The 22,602-nt window shown below is 43.5% G+C and overlaps 1 protein-coding gene across 3 annotated transcripts in view; it reads right to left on the reverse strand.

The window, feature by feature from the left end:
- PRAG1 (PEAK1 related, kinase-activating pseudokinase 1) overlaps window positions 1-22,602 on the reverse strand; it is a 55,039-nt gene that overhangs the window by 14,306 nt on the left and 18,131 nt on the right. For all 3 annotated transcript variants that reach the window (XR_003091724.1, XM_025191424.1, XM_025191425.1), the window contains exon 4: window positions 6,859-7,016. Coding sequence is in view for 2 of the 3 variants with exons in the window: in XM_025191424.1 (XP_025047209.1) it covers window positions 6,859-7,016 (158 nt within the window). In the remaining variant the exon portion in view is untranslated. The remainder of the gene's footprint in view (window positions 1-6,858; window positions 7,017-22,602) is intronic.

The following is a 22,602-nucleotide window of genomic DNA, read 5'->3' on the forward strand; positions in this document are numbered from 1 at the left end:
AGGGGGCACATGCCCCCCCCCCCCGACTAACGTGGCACCACTTGCCCATGGATCCTAATGCTAATGACTTTGAATTATCTTCAGCTTAATAGCGTGGGGTGCTCTGAGAACTCTCACTGAATCATTTAGAGGCTTGTTACAAGGGATCCTGGTGGTTTCAACAGCTCAGGGAATCCTGCAATCTGTCTGGCCTTGGTTCAAAGATGTAAACAATATTATGTCCCAAACCAAGGAGAGTTTCCAATTAGTTAATTACGGCAAACACCGTTTCCAGAATGCCATGATTTAATTGGATTTAGTCAATGGTATTTCAGAGGAAGAGGGTGATATTCTATGGTGTCATGAAGAACCACTCTGATGCTTTTCCCTGAATTTGTATATTAGCCACCAAACAGTAGTAAAGCTGATGTAGGATAAATATTTAAGCAATGAAATCACTTGTGAGGAGTTAAGAATGAAGTACTGAGGGATGACTGTGCAACTACAAATATTTAAACAAAACCTATTTACTTATTAAGCTGAAACACAGCAATTTAACAGGGTAGGTGAGACTGGATAAGACAGTCTGACTCATGTTAGTGCTTAATCCAAGACAGGTCTGCACCTGCATTGGATTAAGCACTATCAGAGTGGTCAAGGTGATGCACTGAACTGGAAAACAGTTCAACTTTTGAGGGGAGGCATAGGGATTAGTTGACTCTATTCTACTGTCAAGTTCTAAAACCCAACCCCTCCACTGACTAAAGTTTACACATTCTCAAATCTATTTGTTTTATGAACTGAGTTCTGTTGACTTGCCTGAACTGAACCATGAAAGTGCTCAGAAGAAAGGAAAAAGTCTTCAGAATGTAGATTTTGGCACCCAGTTCATTTCAGTCAGTTGTACTTTATGAATGTTTACCTTACTTGTTAAAACTGGTCAAGAGTAAGACTAATTGTTTGTCAAAAAGTTGGGGGGGGGGGGAGAGGGAGGAAGATCTCTACCATAGCAAAAATTCTACAAGTCATAATTTTAGAAAAATAAGCAACTATAGCATGCAACATTCAAATAACTAAATGTTTTTACTAGAAATTATGATAATCAATAACCAACATTCAATGAAAATGTGAGTATTTTGAAATTACTAAATAATAGTTTAAATATGTTTAGAAGTTGTACTGTGCTACAATTTGTCTGTCTATAGAAAGGTAAGCGTATGATAATTCATGGCAGTCTCGTTCATGGTGAAGTGAATAGCTGTGTATTCTGTTCTCTATTTGAACCTGAATCTTGGGTTTCAATATCGACATTGCAGATTGCAGATTCTGATAGATTATCAACATATGACACCATTTCCATATTTATTAAGGACCTTTTCTATAAATAAAACCATACTTCTACATGGCATAGGACATAGATACCAGGATATAATACCCTTCCTCCATAAACTGCTGGTTCAAGGTTAGCTACTAAAAAGGTTGTTACCTTTCATAGCCTTTGTCAGTCTAAGCCACAGTAGACGTTGTAGTCTACACTGTAATCCCTGCTCTAACTATGGTACTGACTGGTAGCCTTCTAAACTAGGTGTGCTCAACCTCTGGCCTGCAGCCCAAGTGCGGCCCATGGAGCCATGGCATCCAGCCAGTTGGGAAATTTGGTGATGGGGGAGCAGTGGCAAATGGCAAGTAATGCTGCCACCCTCCCTGCTGTCAAATTCCCAAGCCCTGCAGAGCCAGGGCCAGGCTATGCCCCCTCCTCCCCCCACCTCCTACATGGCCAGATTAGGATCCGCCTTGCCACCCCACATGATGGATTGGGCCAACTGGCTGGATCGGGCCTGCAGACAGACTGACCACTGTCCATCTGGCCTGAGGTGGAAAAAAATTGGGCACCACTGTCCTAAACCAACGGAAACAAGGCAAAGGCTGAACAGATATGGAAACTAAAAATGAAGTTTCTTACTGATAACTTGTTTCTTCAAGATGCATTCTTCACATGCACATTTTTACTTTTCAGTGGGTGTGACTACATGTTCATTAATCTGCCATAGTAACTGCACATTAAGTTTAGTACTTGCATAACCAAGGCCACCTTATCTAGGAAGAAGGGTTATAAGGGAAGCTCCTATGAAGGCTTGGATCTTACTCCCCCCCCCGCTTGTGTAATTGCCAGCAGAAAGGTTGCTTATTTGGAAAAAAAAAATGGAGGAGGGAGCATGTTAACAATGTAAGAATCCAATGCAGATCTGTAACAGGGGAAAGCCTCCTCCCGTTACTTGGAGCAAGCGCAACCAGCAAGGGAAGAGTTGTGCTACCTGCACCTGCTACCGATGGGTTGCAGGGCCCAGCCTGCAGATTGCAGGCAGCAGAACACTGTATGGCTGAATAGAGAATGAGCAGCACCTGGGCCTTATAAGCAGCCAGGCAAGTCAGGTGACTGGAAGGGGAAGGAGAAAAAGCTGTGTAAGTCTGAGCTAGGGGCCTAAGTCACAGACTGTTTCAGATCCTCAGAATGAACTCTGCAGGCATGCTATATATAGGGACAGAAACGATGTGCTTTCGCTTCTGTGGCGATTGGGAGTTTATGTTACACTCAAGGACTGACTTGTGGATGTATGGAGGAGGAGGAGGCCACCTAATATGGTGCCTGGGGCATTTTGGGTTTTGAGCCCTGAAAAGGGGTAGTGGGAGTTAGTTGGGCTAAAGCCGAGAGGGCCAAGGCCCAGGCATGAACACAGTGAAGCCTGGAGGGGTAGGAGCCCTGAAGGGCGGCCCAACCCAGAGGGTGTGAGCAAAGGCCCAGAAAGGTAGGTGTCCTAAAGGCCGGACTGAGATGGACGTGAGCAAGGGCCTGGAGGGATAGGTGCCTCAAAAGGCAGCTGGTTGGGGAATGGCTGCACAAGGCTGAGAGAGGCCTAGGGAGGGCCTGTACAGATAGAAGGGGTCACAGGGCCCTGCCAGGGTCCAAGATCTGGTAAGCAGCTGGGGCTAGGGAGAGAGGCTAAGACCTGGTAGCTGCAGTGGGTCTAAATGAGAGAAAGATACTGGGTCAGAGGAGGCCCAGACAAGAGTGAGTGAGCCCTGCTCCAGTTAGGATGAGCTGACTGGCAGCCTAATGATGATGAGCAGGGCATGGCAAGGCACTGAAAGCCAAACTCCAGGATCTGAAGGCAGCCTCCCAAACCTATTAACCCTTTACATCAGGGGTGGGCAAAATACAGTCCAGGATTTTGTCCAGCCTGCAGTGGGCCCCTCAGTTCCATGCAGCCCAGTTACTGACATTGTTGCTGGGAGGGGTGTGCGTGTGGGAGGGGGTGCTGATCCAGTCTACAACAGCTCACCAAAACTCCCTATGTGGTATGTGGGCCCAAATAATTGCCCACTCTGCTTTACATCAAGGAGAGATGCAGCAGGAGAGAAGAGAGGACACCCAATAGGGGAGAACTGGAGTGGGAGAACAGACATAGGGTGACCCCTAGGAGGTGCTGTGGGCATCCCTGGAGGCAGAGCTTGTTACAAGGTGTGACTGTGGACTTGCATCCAAGACTGGTCCCCAGTCCCCCTTCCTTCCCTCTCTGTTCAGAACTAGGAAGTAACTGCTGTGAAATGCCTTTCACAGGAGATGCAAGGAAACCCTTTTTATGGCTCCCCAGTGTCAAAAAGGGAAATGACTTCTTCCTGTAGCAGATGCTTGTCAGAACAGTCCCTGTAAAGGGATGGGGAAAAGGGATTGTGAGCGAGTAGCAACTCAAACTAAATGGAATGTCTGCTTGCTACCATGTCTAGGACCAACTGGTTTGATGTAATAAGGGCACATGCAAGGTAAAGTTAGGTCAAGTGGTTTTGGAACACAGGTAGGCATCCCACAGTTCAAGAGCACCATCAAGCTTCTTCCTTGGTAGAGGGTACCCTATATGCTGAAGAATGTCTTGCGTCTGGGTTGTCTCTGACACTCACTGGAAGGTTTCCCTGAACTGGAGGCAATCTGTTGGAAGACACTGATGGGGCAGAACCTCTTTTCAGTGATAAACAAAAACGTTACTTGAATTTACACTGGTAGAAAGCAGAAAACACCTCCAGTGAGCAGAACAGAGCATGCAAAGTCTTATCAGTTTTGACACTAAATAGTTCCATGGCCTCAAATGGCAGGTCCTCCACAATAGCTTGGATCTCCTTTGGAATGCCAGAACCTTATAATCACAAAGACCTCTACATCACCACTACTGAAGCATCTGTGTCCAGCACCACTTGTAAGGCTGTCTTTATAATTAAATGGCCCTCTGTAACATCTTTTATTACTGATAGTGCAGCAGTGCTCTGAAGCCCTGACCAGGGCTTGGTCCTGTAAAACCCTATAATGAGAAGATGGCCCATGCTTTCCAAGAATGAAGATTAAAAAAAAAAAAAGCAGAACAAGCCCAAGGTTGTTCTAAACCTAAGCCAGGAGCTGAACTGGAAGGGGGGCAGTACTAGAACCTAGGAAGCCTATAACTGGCTTAAAGGTGGCTGTACTTTATCCTGTTGGATGATGTGCTGAATCTTCCCCTAACTTTCTTATGATTGAAAAGACATGCTTCAACACAAGATCCAAAGCAAGCTGGTGTTATAATATTAGCCTGAGTTAACAGACAGTCTAAAACTAAAGTTCTGAGACTAGACCCTGCTCCACTTATCTCAATCATTTACTCTTTCAATGTAAATCATTTTAACATTCAATTAAACACACTTAGCCCATAAATGCAAACTGCCTCTCTCGTCTTCCCTACATGGCAGCCATTGTTATTTGAGCACCAATCAACCACCAAAAACTCTACCTCTCCTTTATTTCCAGAATAAAGTTCCATGAACTTAGAGCAAAATTCTGCAACACATTTAAGATTCAGAGGCAGTTTTAATGAGCCACATTTTAAGATCACAAGGACTCATACTAACAAGATTATCTGCCTTGTAATCTTACTCTAAAACCCTTCATTCTTTTAGTTGAAGCTGTTGCAGACTCCCCAGTTTGACTAAACCAAGGGATTGCAGGAGGCATGGGGACTTGCCAATGAATTCTAAACAAGTTCGCCTCAGAACCCATTAGATCAGTTCCTCTCTTACATTAATAACAAAGTCACTTTCAAGCATTTTCTTAAAACTTCCAGTTTTTTAAAGAAAATTGAAATGACTTATTTTACTGGAGCAAAAATAGGAAAGCTCCTCCCCTTTTATTCATATCTGACAATTATATATTAAGGTGCCCAGAGTAAAAAAAGTCTGATCTGCAGCATGAATTTTTTCCTTTACAGTTTTCTGGCATGCTCTCCCTCTAAGCTGCTGAGTTAGGGGTAGAAAAATAGTTTCCAGAGTGCTCTCTAAATTTTATTGCTATAAATTGTTGTTTTTGGATAGAGACAGCTTCCACTATATGGCAATCACTGTTTGCAAAGGAAATAGCTGTTGAGCTATACAATATGTCACTGCATGTCTAAGTTAAGCGCACTTCGGTAAAAAAAATTACTTGAAAGAAGATGCATTTCCTAAAATCTAAATTAATTAAACAGGGCATATTTTCCTTTAAGAAATACCTAACCTATGCACTTAATTTCACCATAGCTCCTTTCCTTCTCAATGCATTTTATCTCCTCCCCTAAAGAGAATGTTTTCTGTTACTACTGCAATTCACTGATGGAAGTATGCTGCACAGGTAAATGATCCTGTGCACTGTACTAAGAACTGTAGCACACACAAGATCACTACAAATTGACTTCATCATCCATCAGATCTAGTTTCAGCTAGGTCTAAAAAACATTAGCAAGAATACTTGTAAGGTGCTATACCTAGAGAAGAAAAAAAATAAAATGCAGAAATACAGACTGAGGGATAACTGGCTAAGTAGTGGTGCTGCCAAGAAGGATCTGGGGGTTTTGGTGGAGGTGTACTTTACGCAGCATGGATTAGACCTTAGTTGTAGGATTGTGTGCACCTCTGAGCTCTGCATTTTAATAAAGATGCAGAGAAAATAGAGAGGATCCAGAGGTGAGAAAGATAGATGATAAAGGGACTGGGATGCAAACTGTATGAGAAAAGACTGAAAGAACTAGATGCATTTAGTCTAGAGAAAAGGAGATTAAGGGGGGACATAACAGCAGTTTTAAAATATCTGAAATGCTGCCACAAAGAGGGGGAAGAACAACTGTTATTCCTTGTTGCAGAGGGCAGGATGCAAAGCAATGGGTTTAAATTGCGGCAAAGTAGACTTAGATTAAATCTCAGGAAAAAAAAAGCATTTGTCTGGGTGAGTTTAAAAATAGCTCATCCTACATCTGTGCAGGGAAGAGAGGAGGGGTTGGACCAGATGCCCCTTGAGGTCTGCCCACTAACCTATGATCTTCATTAGGGCCAGACAGGCCAAAAATTATGCTGATCCAACTAGGCTAAGGTTATTGAAAGAGAATCAAGAAAAGTCTAAATAAAAGTTGGGAAAAGTGGATGGACCACGGACTATTATTGTGAGACAGTCTCTCATTGTGAGATCGGTAGCTTGAAATACTCCCAAGAGTCCAAGTGTAACTGCTGCTAGATGGTCCAGGATTGTTATGAGTTTGTGAGGCCAAAGAACCTCACAGTCAGTTCTGGCAGCTTGCTGCCAGTCTCAGTCTGCTGCCCATCCTTATAATACTGAAATCAACAGAAGTGTGGCCACAGAGCCTCAACTCCTCTCTGGAGCTGGTTCTTGCCAGTCAAGGCTAAGACCTACACAGACTAAAGAGTGCAGGAAAGTTTGTTCTGTGGATACTGTGTGAAGAGGGGACTCTGAGTCTCTAGGCTATGGAAAGCCCCTTTCCCCAAGCCCCACATTTATACACAGACATGCACACTGAAACAAGGTATACTTACCTCCATCGCTGGCAGATCTTGTGTCAGAGTTGAGGCTGTCTGAGGAGCCAGCTGTGAAGTTGACCTGGATTCCTCTAAAAGATGGGCCAAGGCTCTCTGCAGACCCATTGCTGACCGTCTCCAACTCAGGGTTACTCTTGTTCATTTTCATAGCGTGCCTAGACAGTCAAACAACAAACAGAAGCATTGAGTGTTTGGAGGAGACAAAGTACTCTAGCATTTGGAGATTCACACAAGACTGGGTCAGTTTGCTCTGTTCTTCCTGTCATAATATATATATAGACAACCATCTTTACCACAGAAAGCCCGGTTTTGCACATGCGCACACATGCATTGCACTAGCTGTCTGACAGATATGACAAATGCAGGGTCTCTCTCGGTGAGCATGGCTTACACAGCCAGGTCAGAGGGAGGTCCCAGTTGAGCTGCTTGCACAGGGCACCTGGAATCCATGCTGATCCTCCCAGACCCAGCAATTCCCTGATTCACTCCAGGGGTGATAACAGGGAAACAAGGTTCATTCCTGCAAAACAGGCAGAGTATACTCCATAAGCGGAATTTCTTTCTGTCTTGCTTGTCTTTATTCCAGAAGCAACTTATTTAAGGAAATATGGTGCTTTGGATATCACATATGGGCAAACATGGGCCTCTCTGAAGAAAAAAAAAAGTGTTATTTTGTTTTTTCCCTTTGCACTTCAAAATAGGCTCATGGCTGTGGCCATGGGTAGTTGTGCAGTACACTGGGGCACAGGGGAATTTATAGAATCTCTGCCCTAGTCCTGAAAAGCTGGCATCAAAGTCTTTCAGCACCAGCACTGGCATGGAAAACTTTCAACATCCACACAATGCTGTAGGGAAGGCTTCCAGACTCAGAGCTCTGCCACAAAAAAGCTCCCCATACCAACAGCCAGTGCAAGAAGCCAAAACCAACATGAAGCAATTTTCAAGCACACTTACTCCAACAGAGGTAAACATTTACACCAAAGAGTGAGCATCTTCCTCATTCCAGTCTATGGCTCCACTCATCAGATAGAAGCAAGTCAGGGTTCCTAGATCACTTTCCTCATGGGCAGTGCAGCCTGAGCTGTACATCTGAAGTCAGAATCAGTCCACGGTTCAGTGTGGATAGGACTGCTCTGCAGACAAATTCCAGAACCAGGCATTTGCCCATCATCTGATCTTGCTTAAGAGTAAAGACCAGGCACAACTCAGTTCAGGATGCTTACACTGATTAAAACAACATAACACCTAGCTCTTACGTAGAACTTTTCAGCATTATATGTCAAAATGCTTTAGAGAGGAAGTCAGCATTCATTGTTCTTCATTTAACAGATGGGAAAACAGCTAGACCCAGAATATATTCTCTCCTACCAATTCAGTATCTCCGTAACAGAATTGCTCTGGGGTCTGTCACTAAGGACAGACACTCTGCCAGTGCTACTTAGTTGCAAGCCCTGACTCCTGACGCATTTTGAAGTACTACATGACAAATGAAAGAATGAAAAACTGTTTTAAAGTAAATTCTGTTATTTCCTATTTCTTTCTTAAAGATAAACAGTACCTACATATTCTACATTTTTTTCTGGCAAACAGTAGAACAGTCTTCAATGATACTCGGTTTACAATGATGCAAACACATCTGGCTCTGTTAAAGCCTATACGTTCTGTCTTTTCCTTGACAGACAGGTGAGAGAGGATATTTATAAGTTTTTTTGTCAAATAAAATTAAATAATAACTACGTGATAAAAGTTCAATGCCACATTTATAAAAAAAAAACAATTTGAGTGGTTAAAAGCCCCATAATCCACATTTACTAGTCAGAAAGCTGGACTGAAAGAAAAACAGCAACAAAAGACATGCATGCTTGCCCTAGTAGACTATTACCATACACAGAGTTCCTCTTCTGAACTTAAGAAAGGGCTCCTACTGATGCAGGGGTAGGTTTTTTTACATAGCTAGTCTAAGTTAGCTGGACTTCTTTAGAAACACTGAGAACAAACAATGCAAGCTGTGTTTTATATTTTTAAATTCTTAATTCCATTTAGGGAGTGAGGGGAGAGTAAATTCTTACTGCTCTCTTTACTCAACTACACTGACAGGAAAACCGAAGAAAAAAGCAGGAAGAAACATGTGTCAGACTTCCTCATTTCTAACAGCATGCTTGTTCTAAAAATATATATATAGGATGTTCAGAATAAAGGAGTAAATTCGTGCAGGACATAATACCTCAGAAGACAATGGATTTACAATGCCGGTGAATTTGCTACTTTCAGGTTGTCATAGCAGTAAATCTTTCATGAACAGTTTGATAAACTTCCTATGTATAACAATTCACAATCAAAAATTGCTTTTACAATTTTAAGTAAACTTACTGTTAAAATATTTTACAGTATCAACTTACAGTACAAAATATCTACATTTTATACATAGTTTTTACATTATACAATCTCTCCATTACCATAACTACTATCTTCACTTGATTGGGAATTTTGGTTTTTCAGCTGGATACTATGGATACAATAGCTGGATACAGCTGGATACAATAAAAGCACTAGAAACCTGAGCATTAATTCAGAGAAGAACTAAAGGAAAAATGTTTGAAGTGTAAACTTAAATTTTATTTCTTGATTTGCATTGAAGATGAAACATTTCCACAACCATTCTTTTAAAAGTATATTAAAGATAATGTAAAGTTCTAAATTTAAACCTATTTGAAAGTATTACTTTAGATAGTTTCAATTGATTTAAACTATCAATTTAATTTAAACTATCAATTGATTTAAACAAATTATGCATAAGTACCTTACCATCCTCGTACACAAGTTCACAAGATGACACTTTGTTCAGCTGGGTCCAAGGTCTATGTATATAGCCACACCTAATCCTTCAGAGCAATGCTGATACAACGTGGTGTTCGGAAACACTGTTGTGGCTGTTGCCTTTGCAGAGTCCAGCATTACTGTGAAGGCACATGTGCAGAGAGCAGTCTATTTCCTCCCTGTACTTCAGTGACTTAAGTGAAATGCACTTCCTAAACAGGCATAAAACTGAAATAGAAATAGCTACTACTTAAATGACACACAGCTCTCAGTTTCAAATGTTACAGCCAGGATGGTTAGTAACATCAAGTACTATATTGAAATGTGTCTATTTCACATCCCTCCCCCTTTTCTTAACCAGGGCTTGAAGAACTGCTCACCACTCAGACCATTCAGTTGGTTCAGAGTAAAATATTAAAGGATTATATAGATTACTTGCTGAAAAAACACAAGGCCAAATTCTCTTATTTAGACACAATTCTAAATGAAATTAGTAAAGTGTTGTTTCCAGTTTGGTCCACAGTCTTGAAAGGATCTGAACATTCCCGCCCGGACTGTTCAGGATATGTCCATTGTACACATGGGTTTCTGCTACTGTTTCCTGGTCTATTCTTACTACTGAAGAAAAGTGATGTAGACAACAGTTAGTATTCAGAGGTTTTAAATCCAGCCTATCAGGAATGCGTAGTTTGGCTTCTCACATCATAACAGCCACAGAATGTCACCCAGTTCTAAGCATGTAAACACAACTCCCAGAAAGACATCGGATCTAAATTTAGAGTACACATGCTGAGGAAGCTGCTGTTTCCCTTGGTAAAACGTTGCAATGGTTAACTAACTGAGAAAAGCCTACTAAAAGCCTATACCTCATCTCCAGTCACTGTTATAACTTTGCTAAATTTAAGAGCATGCTATGAACATGAATTCTCCTCATGCAGATAGATATGTATACATTACTATTGTGTATAGATTGGGAATGAGTCACCTTTAACCTCTGACAAGCGAATTAGACTAACAGGCCTCAAAAAACCTGTGACACTTTCTTAAACACTCCTCCTCTATTTTTCAACATCATTTTTAGAAATAGACACCAAAACTATATATATTTTCCAGCTAGGTGGGTGCAAAGGCACCCTGTTCTTATTTGCTCTTCTCCTGTTTCTTTATCCAAGAACTGCAGAATCCCCCTTTAGCTACAGTGTTGCATTAGAAGCTCTGGTTCAGGTGGCTCTCCAATGCCTTGTCAGTCGCAGATTTCTAGAATAGTTAAGGTTGAAAGTAGCTTCCCACGATAAATCCGAGGGTAACCCGTACACTATTCTCAACAGAACGAAGGAAATTCTTTTGAAATTTTGACACACACCTTTCTGAAAATTCTGAGGCAAATCACACTTGTGGGGGAGATACAGACATACGGAGACTTGAAAAACTTGAGTTTACATCTCTGCAGATAAACAGAGGTTTGAGTTTGCCAAGCTGGTACCTTTCACTAGCACTGCTTCCTGTAAGAGGAAATGATGAGACAGATCTGCTCTGAGTCGACCACAGCACAGACAGAAATACGAAATCACCATTATTACAATGCGAAGTCACCGTTATATTACATGTGCCCATCCTCATGTAAGATCACCCAACTTCTAGAGAAGTCACAGCACGACTTCAACGTGCATTTACAATTTCCCCCCTGAGATTAGCTGCACAATTTGTGTTATCTACAAAAGGATCTGTGAGGCTAATATTAACTCAGAAGGACAAAATTATCATCCTGCCTGCAGTTATTTTTGGCTGGTGTTTTTAAATATTTAAAAAGGAAAAACAAAACCCACAAATCTTTCACAGAAACACAGCTGGCACAGCACATTCCCATGGACATGTGACAGCTCTGTCAGTATCTATGGGCACGCTTACATTACAGACTTTCTGCTGGCACAGCCCCCCTACCTGAGATACTGAATATGATGGAAAAATAAGTTTTTCTGTCAGTATAACTATACTGCCCCAATGACTTCAGCTAAGCTGACAAAAACAATCTTTTGCTGGCATAACTGTCTGAATGAGGGTTTTGATGGTACAGCTTGTATTTGCTTGATGGCATGATTTTTAACACTCCTGGCTAAAATGGCTGTCTCCAAAATTTTACAATGTGAAGAGCTGCCTGAAAGATCATACCAAGGCCAATAACAAAGATGTTTATAAAATAATGCAGCGAGAGAAAGAAGCAGAAAGAAACAAAACAGCCTCTCACTCAGCTCCAGGAAAAAGCTGATACATGAAAAAATCATTCCCCTGGAAAAAAAAGTGGAGCTGACCCCAAGAATGGAAAATGAATTTTGTAATATGGGTGAAAACCTAAGGTTTGAGTTCTCCAGGGCTTGGGGCCACACACCAGGGCTGAAGGATAGGGGCTGCATGCTAGGGTTGGGGACTTGGGAGCCAGGGCTATACACCAAAGATGGAGGCCTCACACCAGGACTGAGATCTTGGGAACTGGTGGCAATGTGCTAGGGCTGGGGGCTTGGGAGCCAGGGGCCATGTGCTAGGGCTGGGGGCTGCATGCTGACTCTGACTCCATGGGCTGACCTGATTCAGCCACACCAGTGCTGGGGCCATGGACAAGAGCTGGGCTCAATCTGGCTCTGGTGGCACTGGCACCATGATGCAGGTCCAACCTGACATGGGGCTCCAGAGGCAATGTGTGGGGTCCAGATGCAAGCCAACCCTACATGCCAACCTGGTCCAGCGCTCTGTTAGGAAAAGAGGCTCCCCATGGGTCCAAACATGGCAGCTGGGGGAGAGAGGGGGAGGAAAACAAAGGTGGAGGAACAGTGGCAACATTAATTGTCATGATTTCCAGAGCCATAGCAATTAATGCTACCAGTACTCTATTCCTCCAAATATCTGAACCCATGGAGAATCTTTCCCTTGCATATAATGGAGGAGGAAAAGGGGAATCACCCAACATTTAAGCCCCAAATCCCAGAAAGAAACTGGAGGATGATAACCCTCTTGCATGTTAGCTCTGCCAGCTGACAGGTTAGGGCACCTGACTAGAAAGCTGGAGATCCAGATTCTAGGCCTCCCACCCATAAGGGATTCTGTAAGGCTGGAAGGGACCTTGGAAAATCATCAGGTCCAGCCCCCTGCACCAGGTAGGAAAGACAGCTGGGGTCAGGTGACCCCAGCAAGGTGACTGTCTAGTCTCCTCTTGAAGATTTCCAGGGTAGGTGATTGTACCACCTCTGGAGGGAGCTTATTCCACAGTCTGGACACCCTGACTGTGAAGAAGTTTTTCCTAATGTTGAGCCTGAAACGGTCTTCCAGGAGTTTGTGGCCATTACTCCTGGTTTCCCCTTAGGTGCTCTGGTGAACAGCTGTTCACCAAGCCCTTGATGGACTCCCTTGATGTAGCGGTAAGCCACTACCAAGTCCCCTCTCAGCCCTATTTTTTTCTGGCTGAAGAGACCCAAGTCCCTCAGCCTTTCCTTGTATGGCTTGCCGTGCAAGTCTCGGATCATATAGGTGGCCCTTCTCTGGTCTCTCTCAAGCTTTACCACGTCCTTGTTGAAGTCTGGCACCCAGAACTGGATGCAGTACTCCAGCTGCAGTCTCTCCAATGCTGAGTAGAGCAGGAGAATCACTTCCTTGGTTTTGCTGGCAATACATCGATTGATGCATGCCAGAGTATTGTTTGCCCTGCTGGCTACAGCATCACACTGTTGGTAATTTGAACGTGCATTTATGTGCTTTTCTAACACAGCGCTCTAACCATCAGGCTATGGGTAAGGAATTATCCAAACATCTCTCCGACATTCCTTTTGAAGCTGAGCCATTATCCTTCCCATTTAAGTCACTGGAAAAAATGTGTGCAGGACATTGCAGGGGGAAGGCATCTGCGTCACTGGGAGCAAGGCTGCAGGGTCTCCTCAACACAGGCCTCCTTCCTTCCAGGTTAGCAGCCATCACACCCCTTCCCCCCCGTGGCTTGCTTTCATTCTCCTGGCCCCACATACCACTCTCTTGTGATTGCCAAGGGGGGCAGCTTCAAAAGGAAAGCCAGAGAATGGTTTCAATAATTCTTCACCTGTGTTATGGTAGTTAAGAGTACTGTTTTAGGAAGTCAGGGAGATGGACAGTCAAACCCCTTCCAAGAGAGAGCGGCTTAGAACCCTGGTCTCCAAGTAAGTGCCTTAGCCACTTAGCTACTGGGGGCTAAAACACTAGAGGGCCAACCACCCACTAATTATGGTTTTTGAGCCACTATAAGTTTAGATTAGACTTCAGATTAGACTGCAATGCACGCCCATGGGGGTCCACACACTTTAGGGCTGTGCAAAACACCATCATTTCATTTTGACATCCGTTTCACCGTTTTAAAGGGACAGTGTTTTGTTTCATCATTTCGTTTTGAAGCACTGTTCCATTTCATCTCATCGAAACTATTTCGCTGTTTCGATGCATTTTGACACTTCACCCATAGGCTATAATGGGGAATCATGAAAATGCCTAAAGCTCTGTCATTTCTTGTCTGTTTCAGATGAAAATTGCAGGGATGGTAGTCCCCCCTGAGAACATGAATCCTGTCAAGTTTCAAGGAGATAGGTGCAGAGGTTTCTTGGAAACTGCACCTCAAACTGTTCAAAGCAAAACTCCTTACACTTGCTGGCAGTGGCAGCCTCCTCGCATCTGGTGCGCAGATCTGGAGGCCTGCACCCCTGGGAGGGCTGCGGGGCTGTGCCAGACTCCTCCTGGGGGTATGAGCCCCCAGATCTGCATGCCACATGAGAGGATGCTGCTGGGTGCAGGCTTCCCCAGTGCCAGGGAAGATTGATGTTGCTGCCAGTCCCAGGCGGCAGAGACAGCCTCCTCTCATCTGGCGCACAGATCCGGGGGCCTGCAGCCCCATGGAGCTCAGCCTGGTGGCGGGGAGAGCCAGGGCTACGCTCCAACTCCCGCTGCTAGGCTGAGCTCCATGGGGCTGCAGCCCAGTGCAGCCCAGTGGCAGGAGGCAGGGAAAGCTAGGGCTGTGTGTCCTGTCGGGCGAGCTCCATAGGGCTGGCGGAGCCACTCAGAAAGCAGCCCTGGCTTTCCCCTGCCTCTCACTACTGGGCTGATTCAAAACTTTTGAAAGATTTTGAGCACCCTCATTTTGTTTCAAAGCTGTTTCAAAGCTTTTTGTTTCGTTTTGATTTTGCTGTTTTGAGCTCGAAATGCATCGAAACAGCTTCAAAACAAAACACTCAGTGAAATTTCGCACAGCCCTAATACATATAGCTGGTCACTTATGTGACCAGCATATGCCCTACTGTATATTCTTAGTCTATGCAGGTTGCTTGCATGTCTGTATATATGCATCTACACTGCAAGGAAACAGAATGGCTACCTGAACGCAAGTGCTACTTACATGACTAAAAACTTGCTGCAGGAAAATAGAATGCCACTCCAAGTGTGAAGAGCCTGAAGACTTGGGGGAAATCTGGTCAGAACAAAACACACTAGTGGAGTTCGGAACTAAGGCAGAAATGAGTTACCATACTCCTCTGAGCAAGAAAAATGTCAGTCCCCATGGAGGCCAACACACATGCAATTTCAAAGTACAGGCCTCTTTTCTTTAGATGGCAAACAAGAGAAGAAACAAGAAAAAGTACACAGTCCACCTCTATAAAGAAATCAGCTCTCCCCATGACTTGTCTGATAAAGCACAAACTTCAAAAATAATCCTGCCAGAAAAAGGACACATGAAACTCCAGATTATTTTCAGTATGAAATGAGAAGAGGGATCAAAACCATGTTTTAAACAGAAAACTGGTCTCAACCTTTCAACTGGAAAGCCTATTATCTCACTGTAACAGAGTGCAATGCTCCCTTCTGGTTTGTTCATTTGATCTAATTTGGGCCATACCATACTGCTGCTATTGCTTTCTTCCTAAAGACTGGATTATGGTCTTCTGATTCACTTTTAAAGAGAGTTGTAGCTGTATGTACTGAACATAAGAAATGATTGCCTAGTGTCCCTGTCAAATTATTTTAATGCTGCCTTCAGCACATATTGGCACAAAGCAGAATCAAGCTACAAAGGCAAAGCCACAAAGCCACAAAGGCATTTTAGCATTTCAGAAGCCTCTGTCAAAATCTGGTAAAATAATAAATTTATTTGGCTTGAAGCAGATACAATAATTCTTACACTATGTTCACAGGATGGCACAGAGTGCAAGCTATATGTGTGCCATCTCTGCAGGTGAGACTGCTCTTCTCCCATTTATTTCACCCACCACTCGCCTACAGTTCCTGGATTTCTTCTAAATGCTGAGCAAGGCTACAAATTTGTCTCCAATCAGATCATAATTCTCATGCCAACCCAATGCTACTGCACTGTCCTACAACTCATGGCACTCAATATGCAGCTCCTATTGAGTCAATAGGAGCTGATCAAGCATTCAAGTCTGACTGTCAGCCTAACTTCAATCCCCCCAAAACCCCCAAATCAAATCAGTTCCACGTGTGTGTGTCAAGGACAGACCATGCCAAACTGATTCAATTTCCTACTCTAACCAGAACAATGATCTAGATGATAAGGGGAGCTGTAGCTATGAAATATCTTGATTTTAGTAAGGCTTCTGACATAGTCTTACATTCCATTCACGCAAGCAAGCTCAGTGTTTATAGTGTGTATCCCACAAGCTTGGTGCACAGCTTGTTGAAAAAATTATCTTAAAGAGTAGTTAAATAGCTCTCTGTCAAACTGGGAAGACAACTTAAGTAGGGTCCTACAGGGATTCATCCTAGGCCCAGTTCTAGTCAGTATTTGCATTAATGATGTGAATGATGGAATAGATCGTATATGTATATTAAATCAGGTAGGAGGTGAGGGAGGCTGAAAGCATGCTGGAGAACAAGATCAACATTCATAATGACCTCAATGAACTGTAGAGATGGTCTGAAATTCATGAGACAAAATTAAATAAGGAAAAGTATGAAGTGCTACACTTTGGAAGGAGAAGTGCACAAATATAAAAAAGTGAGGAGACATGACCAGGCTGCGAGGAAGCAGAAAAGGCTCTGTAGATTATGATGAATTATAAACAGAAGAATATGATTTCTCCTAATAATGTGATACTGCAAACAGGACTAATGTTATTCTGGGGTATATTTACAGCAGTGCTGTATATAAAATATATGGAGGTTATTATTCTGTTCTATCTGGTGCAGGTGAGGCCTCCACAGAGTGTACTGTGTCCCATTCTGGACATTGCATCTTAAGGAAAATGCAGACAAATTGGAAAGAATCCAGAGGAGAGCAACAAGAATAATGAGATCTACCCCACCACCCCTGCAATTTTCACCCACCTGTGGTGTAACACATACACGTGGCATGAGTTTTGCTTTCAAGAATTTGGGGTACAGTTCCCCCCAAACCCCTGCACCCATCTTCTTGAAACTGGGCAGGCTTCACGCTCTCAGCAGAAGGTACCACTCCTGCAAGTTTAATCCAAATCAGACAAAAAACAACAATGTTATAGATATTTCACTGATTCCCCATTATACCCTACAGTCAGATCTCCAAAGTTTTCTCCAAAGGCTCCGAAGCTTTTCCGAAGCGGTTCGGAAGATCCAAACTGCTTCAGAAAGCCTAAAGTAGCCAGCACTTTGATCCAGACATGCTGCTTCAGCGTCTGAAGCATCCAAATCTTCTCCGGATCTGAAGCATGGTCCGAAGACTCGCACAGCCCTACTGGAGAGACCATCAAACCCTTGCTATACTTAAGATATATAGAAGACATCTTCATTACTTGGACTGAAAACCTGCAATCTCCGAGTTCCATCAGAAATTTAACAATCATCACTCCTCCATCTGACTACCTCTTGAATACTCTAGCACCAACCTCTCCTTTTTAGACACAATGATCAGTATCCAGAATGGTAAAATACAGACCATGTTATACAAGAAACTCACAGACCAATGTACATATCTGCACAGAACCAGCAATCACCCTAAACCAGCATTTCCCAACTGGCGTGCTGCGCCATTTTGGGCTGGAGCCATACCCCCTGCCTGGCTGGGGCCATGCCCCCCACCGTCTGCTCCTGTGGACACAGACAGACGGGGAGTATGGCTCCAGCCAGCCAGGGGGCACGGCTCCAGCCCAAAACGCGGTTCGGTTGGCCATGCCTCCCCCCGCCGGCCAGTATCCAGATGGCTACGTGCCCCCCACCTCCCCCATGCTCCACATTCGGTGTGCTGTGGTGCCTTTTTATTTAGGTAAGTGTGCCGTGGGGTGAAAAAGTTTGGGAAACGCTGCCCTAAACATACCGAGAAAGTTGTCATATACAGCCAAGCCTCCAGATATCAGCAAATCTGCACTGAGAACACCCGTGATTGCCACCTCACAAATCTTAAAAAGGCTTTCACTCAACAAGGACACTTCTCCAAACAGATAGATCGCACATTTGAAAGAGCCACCCAGATACCACATGAAGAATTGCTGCAGTACAGAAGGAAATCCCCCATGAATAGCACACCACTGGTTATGACATATCACTCCTCCCTCAAACCTATACAGAAAATCCTCAAACAATTGCAGCCCTTACTAGGAGACTCAATTCTTAAAGAGAACTTCCCAACTTCCCAGAACCACCCATCCTAATCTTCAAACAAGCACTGAACCTTGCTAACCTCATCACCTGAAGCAAACTTCCTATGGCCCAAAACACACCGAATGGATCCAGACCATGCCAAGACAAGAAATGCAAAACCTGCCAACATATCTCCACCACCTCCACAATTACTACACCCCACAACAGAAATCTATCAAAGACAAGAATACCCACCTACTGTGGGGGCACATTTCTCACAAGAAAACCACTCTCTCTCCAATCTCTCAGTTCTAATTCTCAAAGGGAATTTACAAAACACTTTTCACAGACAAGCCTATGAACTTCACTTCATCAACCTCCTGGATACAAAAAAATTTGAGGACTAAATATAGACAATGGATTTATGACACATTATAACCTGCCTGACATCTGACTCCCCAGGTACCTCTCCACTACTGACTTGATACATTCATCCCTTCCCCCCCCCAGTCTGTCTCTCATCCACTGACTCCTCAATTTACAATCTTCACAGACTAGTTTTCTTGAATGCATACCAGCCTTTGGCTTCTTTACTATTCATTCCATCCAAGAAGAACACACGCTGGCTGTAGATGCTTCCTCAGCATGATGAAGGGTTTTTAAACCTGAAAGCTTCTTAAGAAAACATTTTCTAACTATTTAGTTGGTCTAATAAAAATATATATTTACCCAAAGAACCTTGTCTGCTTATGTCCTTAGACCAACACTGCTACAACCTACACCCCTGAAGCATTTCTATTTCTCCTGCTGGGGCATAAAGTGCTCCCATTATTGGAATAGGGAGACATCAGTGATTTTCCAGAGGGTGATCCTATTTCCAGAATGGGAGTAGCTTGCCTACCCAGAGGAGGTAACAAGTTGGTCACAAATTGCACTTTGTTGGTCCACAGGATGAAACAGATTTCTGTCCTAAGTGCTTTGCTGAACTGAACTTTAAAGTCACTTTACCCTATGAAACACACTTAGATGCACAAAAATAATCTTTCAGGTCAGCAACTTTTAGTTCTCTGAATTCTTTCCTTTCTTTTCTTAGATATTGGAACTTTATATTACATTAGCTAATGCAAACTCTGAAGCAGGGCATATATTTAAGATTGCTTTAAGGGCTTGGTTTTATATTTTCCCAGAAATATGATGTTACAAAAGAATGCTGATTTATGTCATTCTTTCTTGTAACTTGAATAGGCTTTGTACGCCTGGAAAAATTCAATAAAAAGAAATTACAAAAAACTGTACTGCAACAAATATTTTATTTTAGCCACTTATCTGAGATCTACTTTCAGAAATCTAAATGACAAAAGATAGCCCAGGGGCAGGGTTCAAAAGATGTGATGTTTCTCAAAAAACAGCATTAGATAGTCATGTAGAGCCCTCTACCAGTTCATAAAATCAGATACACAGTGGCTGCATTTACACGTGAGGCAGACTGCGCAGTTGTTATTACACAGTCATTTAGTACTTGCATTAGCAAGTACTAAATGACTGTGCAGTAACCAGCGTTACTGCGTACTGTCACCACACGTTTCTTCCCCCACAGGCTACTGTGCAGTAGTCTCACTGCACAGCTAGTGTCTGGCAATGCTACTGTGTGGCAGCAACAAGCTGAGCTACAAGCTGAGGCACAGTAGCTTGTTGCTACTGTGCTGTAGTGCCCCAGTGGGATCATCCATTTGGCACTATCTGTTCAGAATAATCTGATCTCTCTGCATGTTAATCTCTTTCCTGGTTTTTCTAGCACCTTAGTTTTGTACCTCTCTTTCATTTTCTTTAGTAAAACACTAAACCCTCTGTCAAAAGCTACAGACATCTAACAGGTAGCATTTGTGTACTCTGTTCTCATTTATTCTGTTTGTTTTACAGCACAGCTTGGTAATGTGATTTGTCAAGTCACACACCCATGTTATGCATACTATATACCTGCAACATCACATTCACTGTCCACTAGCAGGGCTGAAGTTTTGGACTTCAAAAAAGCAAATTTCAACAAGCTCAGGGCAATAGTAGGGGAAGCACTGTAGGACCAGGGACTGAAGGTGAAAGGAGTGCATGAAGAGTGGTCGTTCCTCAAGGACATGATCCTCAAAGCACAAAAGAAGTCCATTCCCATGAGGAGCAAAGGTAGCAGAAGGGCTGGGAAGCCCTCTTGGCTTAATAGGGATATCATGGTCCTCTTGAAAAAGAAGAAAGAGGCATATAAACAATGGAAGCTTGGGACAGTCCTCAAGAAGGACTACACAACAATGGCCTGTGCTTGTAGGGAGTAGATCAGAAAGCCTAAGGCAGTGACTGAATTTAAACTAGCAACAGGCACAAGGACAATAAGAAGTCCTTCTTCAGGTATGTAGGGAGCAGGAGGAAAACAAATGGAAGTGTGGGGCCCCTGCTTAACAACTCAGGACTGCTGGTTGCCAACACTCAGGAGAAACCTGAATTCCTGAATGACTACTTTGCTTCGGTATTTTACCAGACGAAAGGGAAAATCATGCTAGATAGGGTACAGAATAGGCATGGTAATGCTGTTGACGCTGAGCTGGTGAGTGATCAGTTAGAACAGTTAGACATTTATAAGTCAGCAGGGCCAGATGAACTTCATCCAAGAGTGCTGAAAGAGCTGGCCAAAGGCATTGCGAGACCTCTAGTGAAACTCTTCCAAAACTCGTAGCACTCAGGGGAGGTCCCTGAAGACTGGAAGAGGGCCAATGTTGTGCCTGTCTTCAAGAAGGGAAGGAGGGAGGACCCGGGCAACTATAGGCCAGTTAGCCTAACTTCTCTCTCAGGGAAAATCCTAGAAAAATTCATTAAGGAGTCCACGTGCAATAGGCTTGCAGAAGGTACAATTCTGAATGACAGCCAGCATGGCTTTGTCATGGGCAGATCTTGTTTTACCAATCACATTTCCTTCTATGACCAAGTAACTCACCACCTGGATAAGAGAGAGGAGGTCGACATTGTGTACCTTGACTTCCAAAAAGCCTTTGGATCTGGTATCCCATGATGTTCTCACAGAAAAATTGAAGGATTGAAATTTAATTGCTCAACAGTTAGGTCGGTACGAAGCTGGCTGCAGGGTAGGACCCAGAGAGGTCTAATGAATGGATCTGTGTCGTCCTGGCAAGAAGTGGCTAGTGGTGTCCCTCACGGGTCTGTGCTTGGTCCAGTGCTTTTCAACATCTTTATCAATGATTTGGATGTGGAGGTAAAGAGCTCACTGGTCAAGTTCGTGGACAACGCCAAATTATGGGGAAGCATGATCATGCTTGAAGATAGGCTGCAGATACAGGCGAACCTAAGCAGGCTGGCAAATTGGGTGGATTGGAAGCAGATGAAGTTCAACATTGAGAAGTGTAAAATGCTCCATCTGGGGATGAACAATCCCTAACACGCTTACAGATTTGGTGGTGCCAAACTGACTAGCATCATGACTGAAAGGGACCTAGGGGTAATAACTGACCATAGCATGAACCATTAGTACGATGCTGTATCCAGCAGGGCAAACAATACTCTGGTGTGCATCAACCAATGCATCTAAAGCAAAACCAAGGAAGTGATTCTTCTGCTTTACTCAGCATTGGTGAGACCGCAGCTGGAGTACTGCATCCAGTTCTGGGCACTGCACTTCAACAAGGACATGGAAAAGCTTGAGAGAGTCCAGAGCAGGGCCACCTGTATGATCAGAGACTTGCAAGGCAAGCCATACATGGAAAGACTGAGGGAGTTGGGTCTCTTCAGCCTAAAAACGAGAAGGCTGAGAGGTGATTTGGTAGTAGTTTACCACTCTAGCACGGGAATACATCAAGGGCTTGGCAAACAACTGTTCACCAGAGCACCCTTGGGGAAAACCAGGAGTAATGGCCATAAACTCCTGGAAGACCATTTCAGGCTTAATACTAGGAAAAACTTCTTCACAATTAGAGAATCCAGACAGTCGAATAAACTCCCTCCAGAAGTGGTTCAATCTATTTACCCTGGAAATCTTCAAGAAGAGACTGGATGGTCACCTCACTGGGGTCACCTGACCTCAGTTGTCTTTCCTGCCTAATGCAGGGGGACTGGACCCTATGTTCTTGTGAGGTCCCTTCCAGCCCTTTACAATCTATGAATCTATGAACATGCTTATGAGACACGTACTTATTAGAGCATTTTGAAGATAGTATTAATTATGTTAAAACCAATTAGAGAGCTAACACCAAAAGATGCTGCAGAAATAATTGGCACATATTTTCAGGCCAGAAGGAACTGCTATGGGTGATTACTCAGCCTCCAAAACACAGGCTGGAAGATTTTACTTAAGCA

Source organism: Alligator sinensis, unplaced genomic scaffold, assembly GCF_000455745.1.
Source record: "Alligator sinensis unplaced genomic scaffold, ASM45574v1 scaffold208_1, whole genome shotgun sequence".
Classification (NCBI taxonomy): domain Eukaryota; kingdom Metazoa; phylum Chordata; order Crocodylia; family Alligatoridae; genus Alligator; species Alligator sinensis.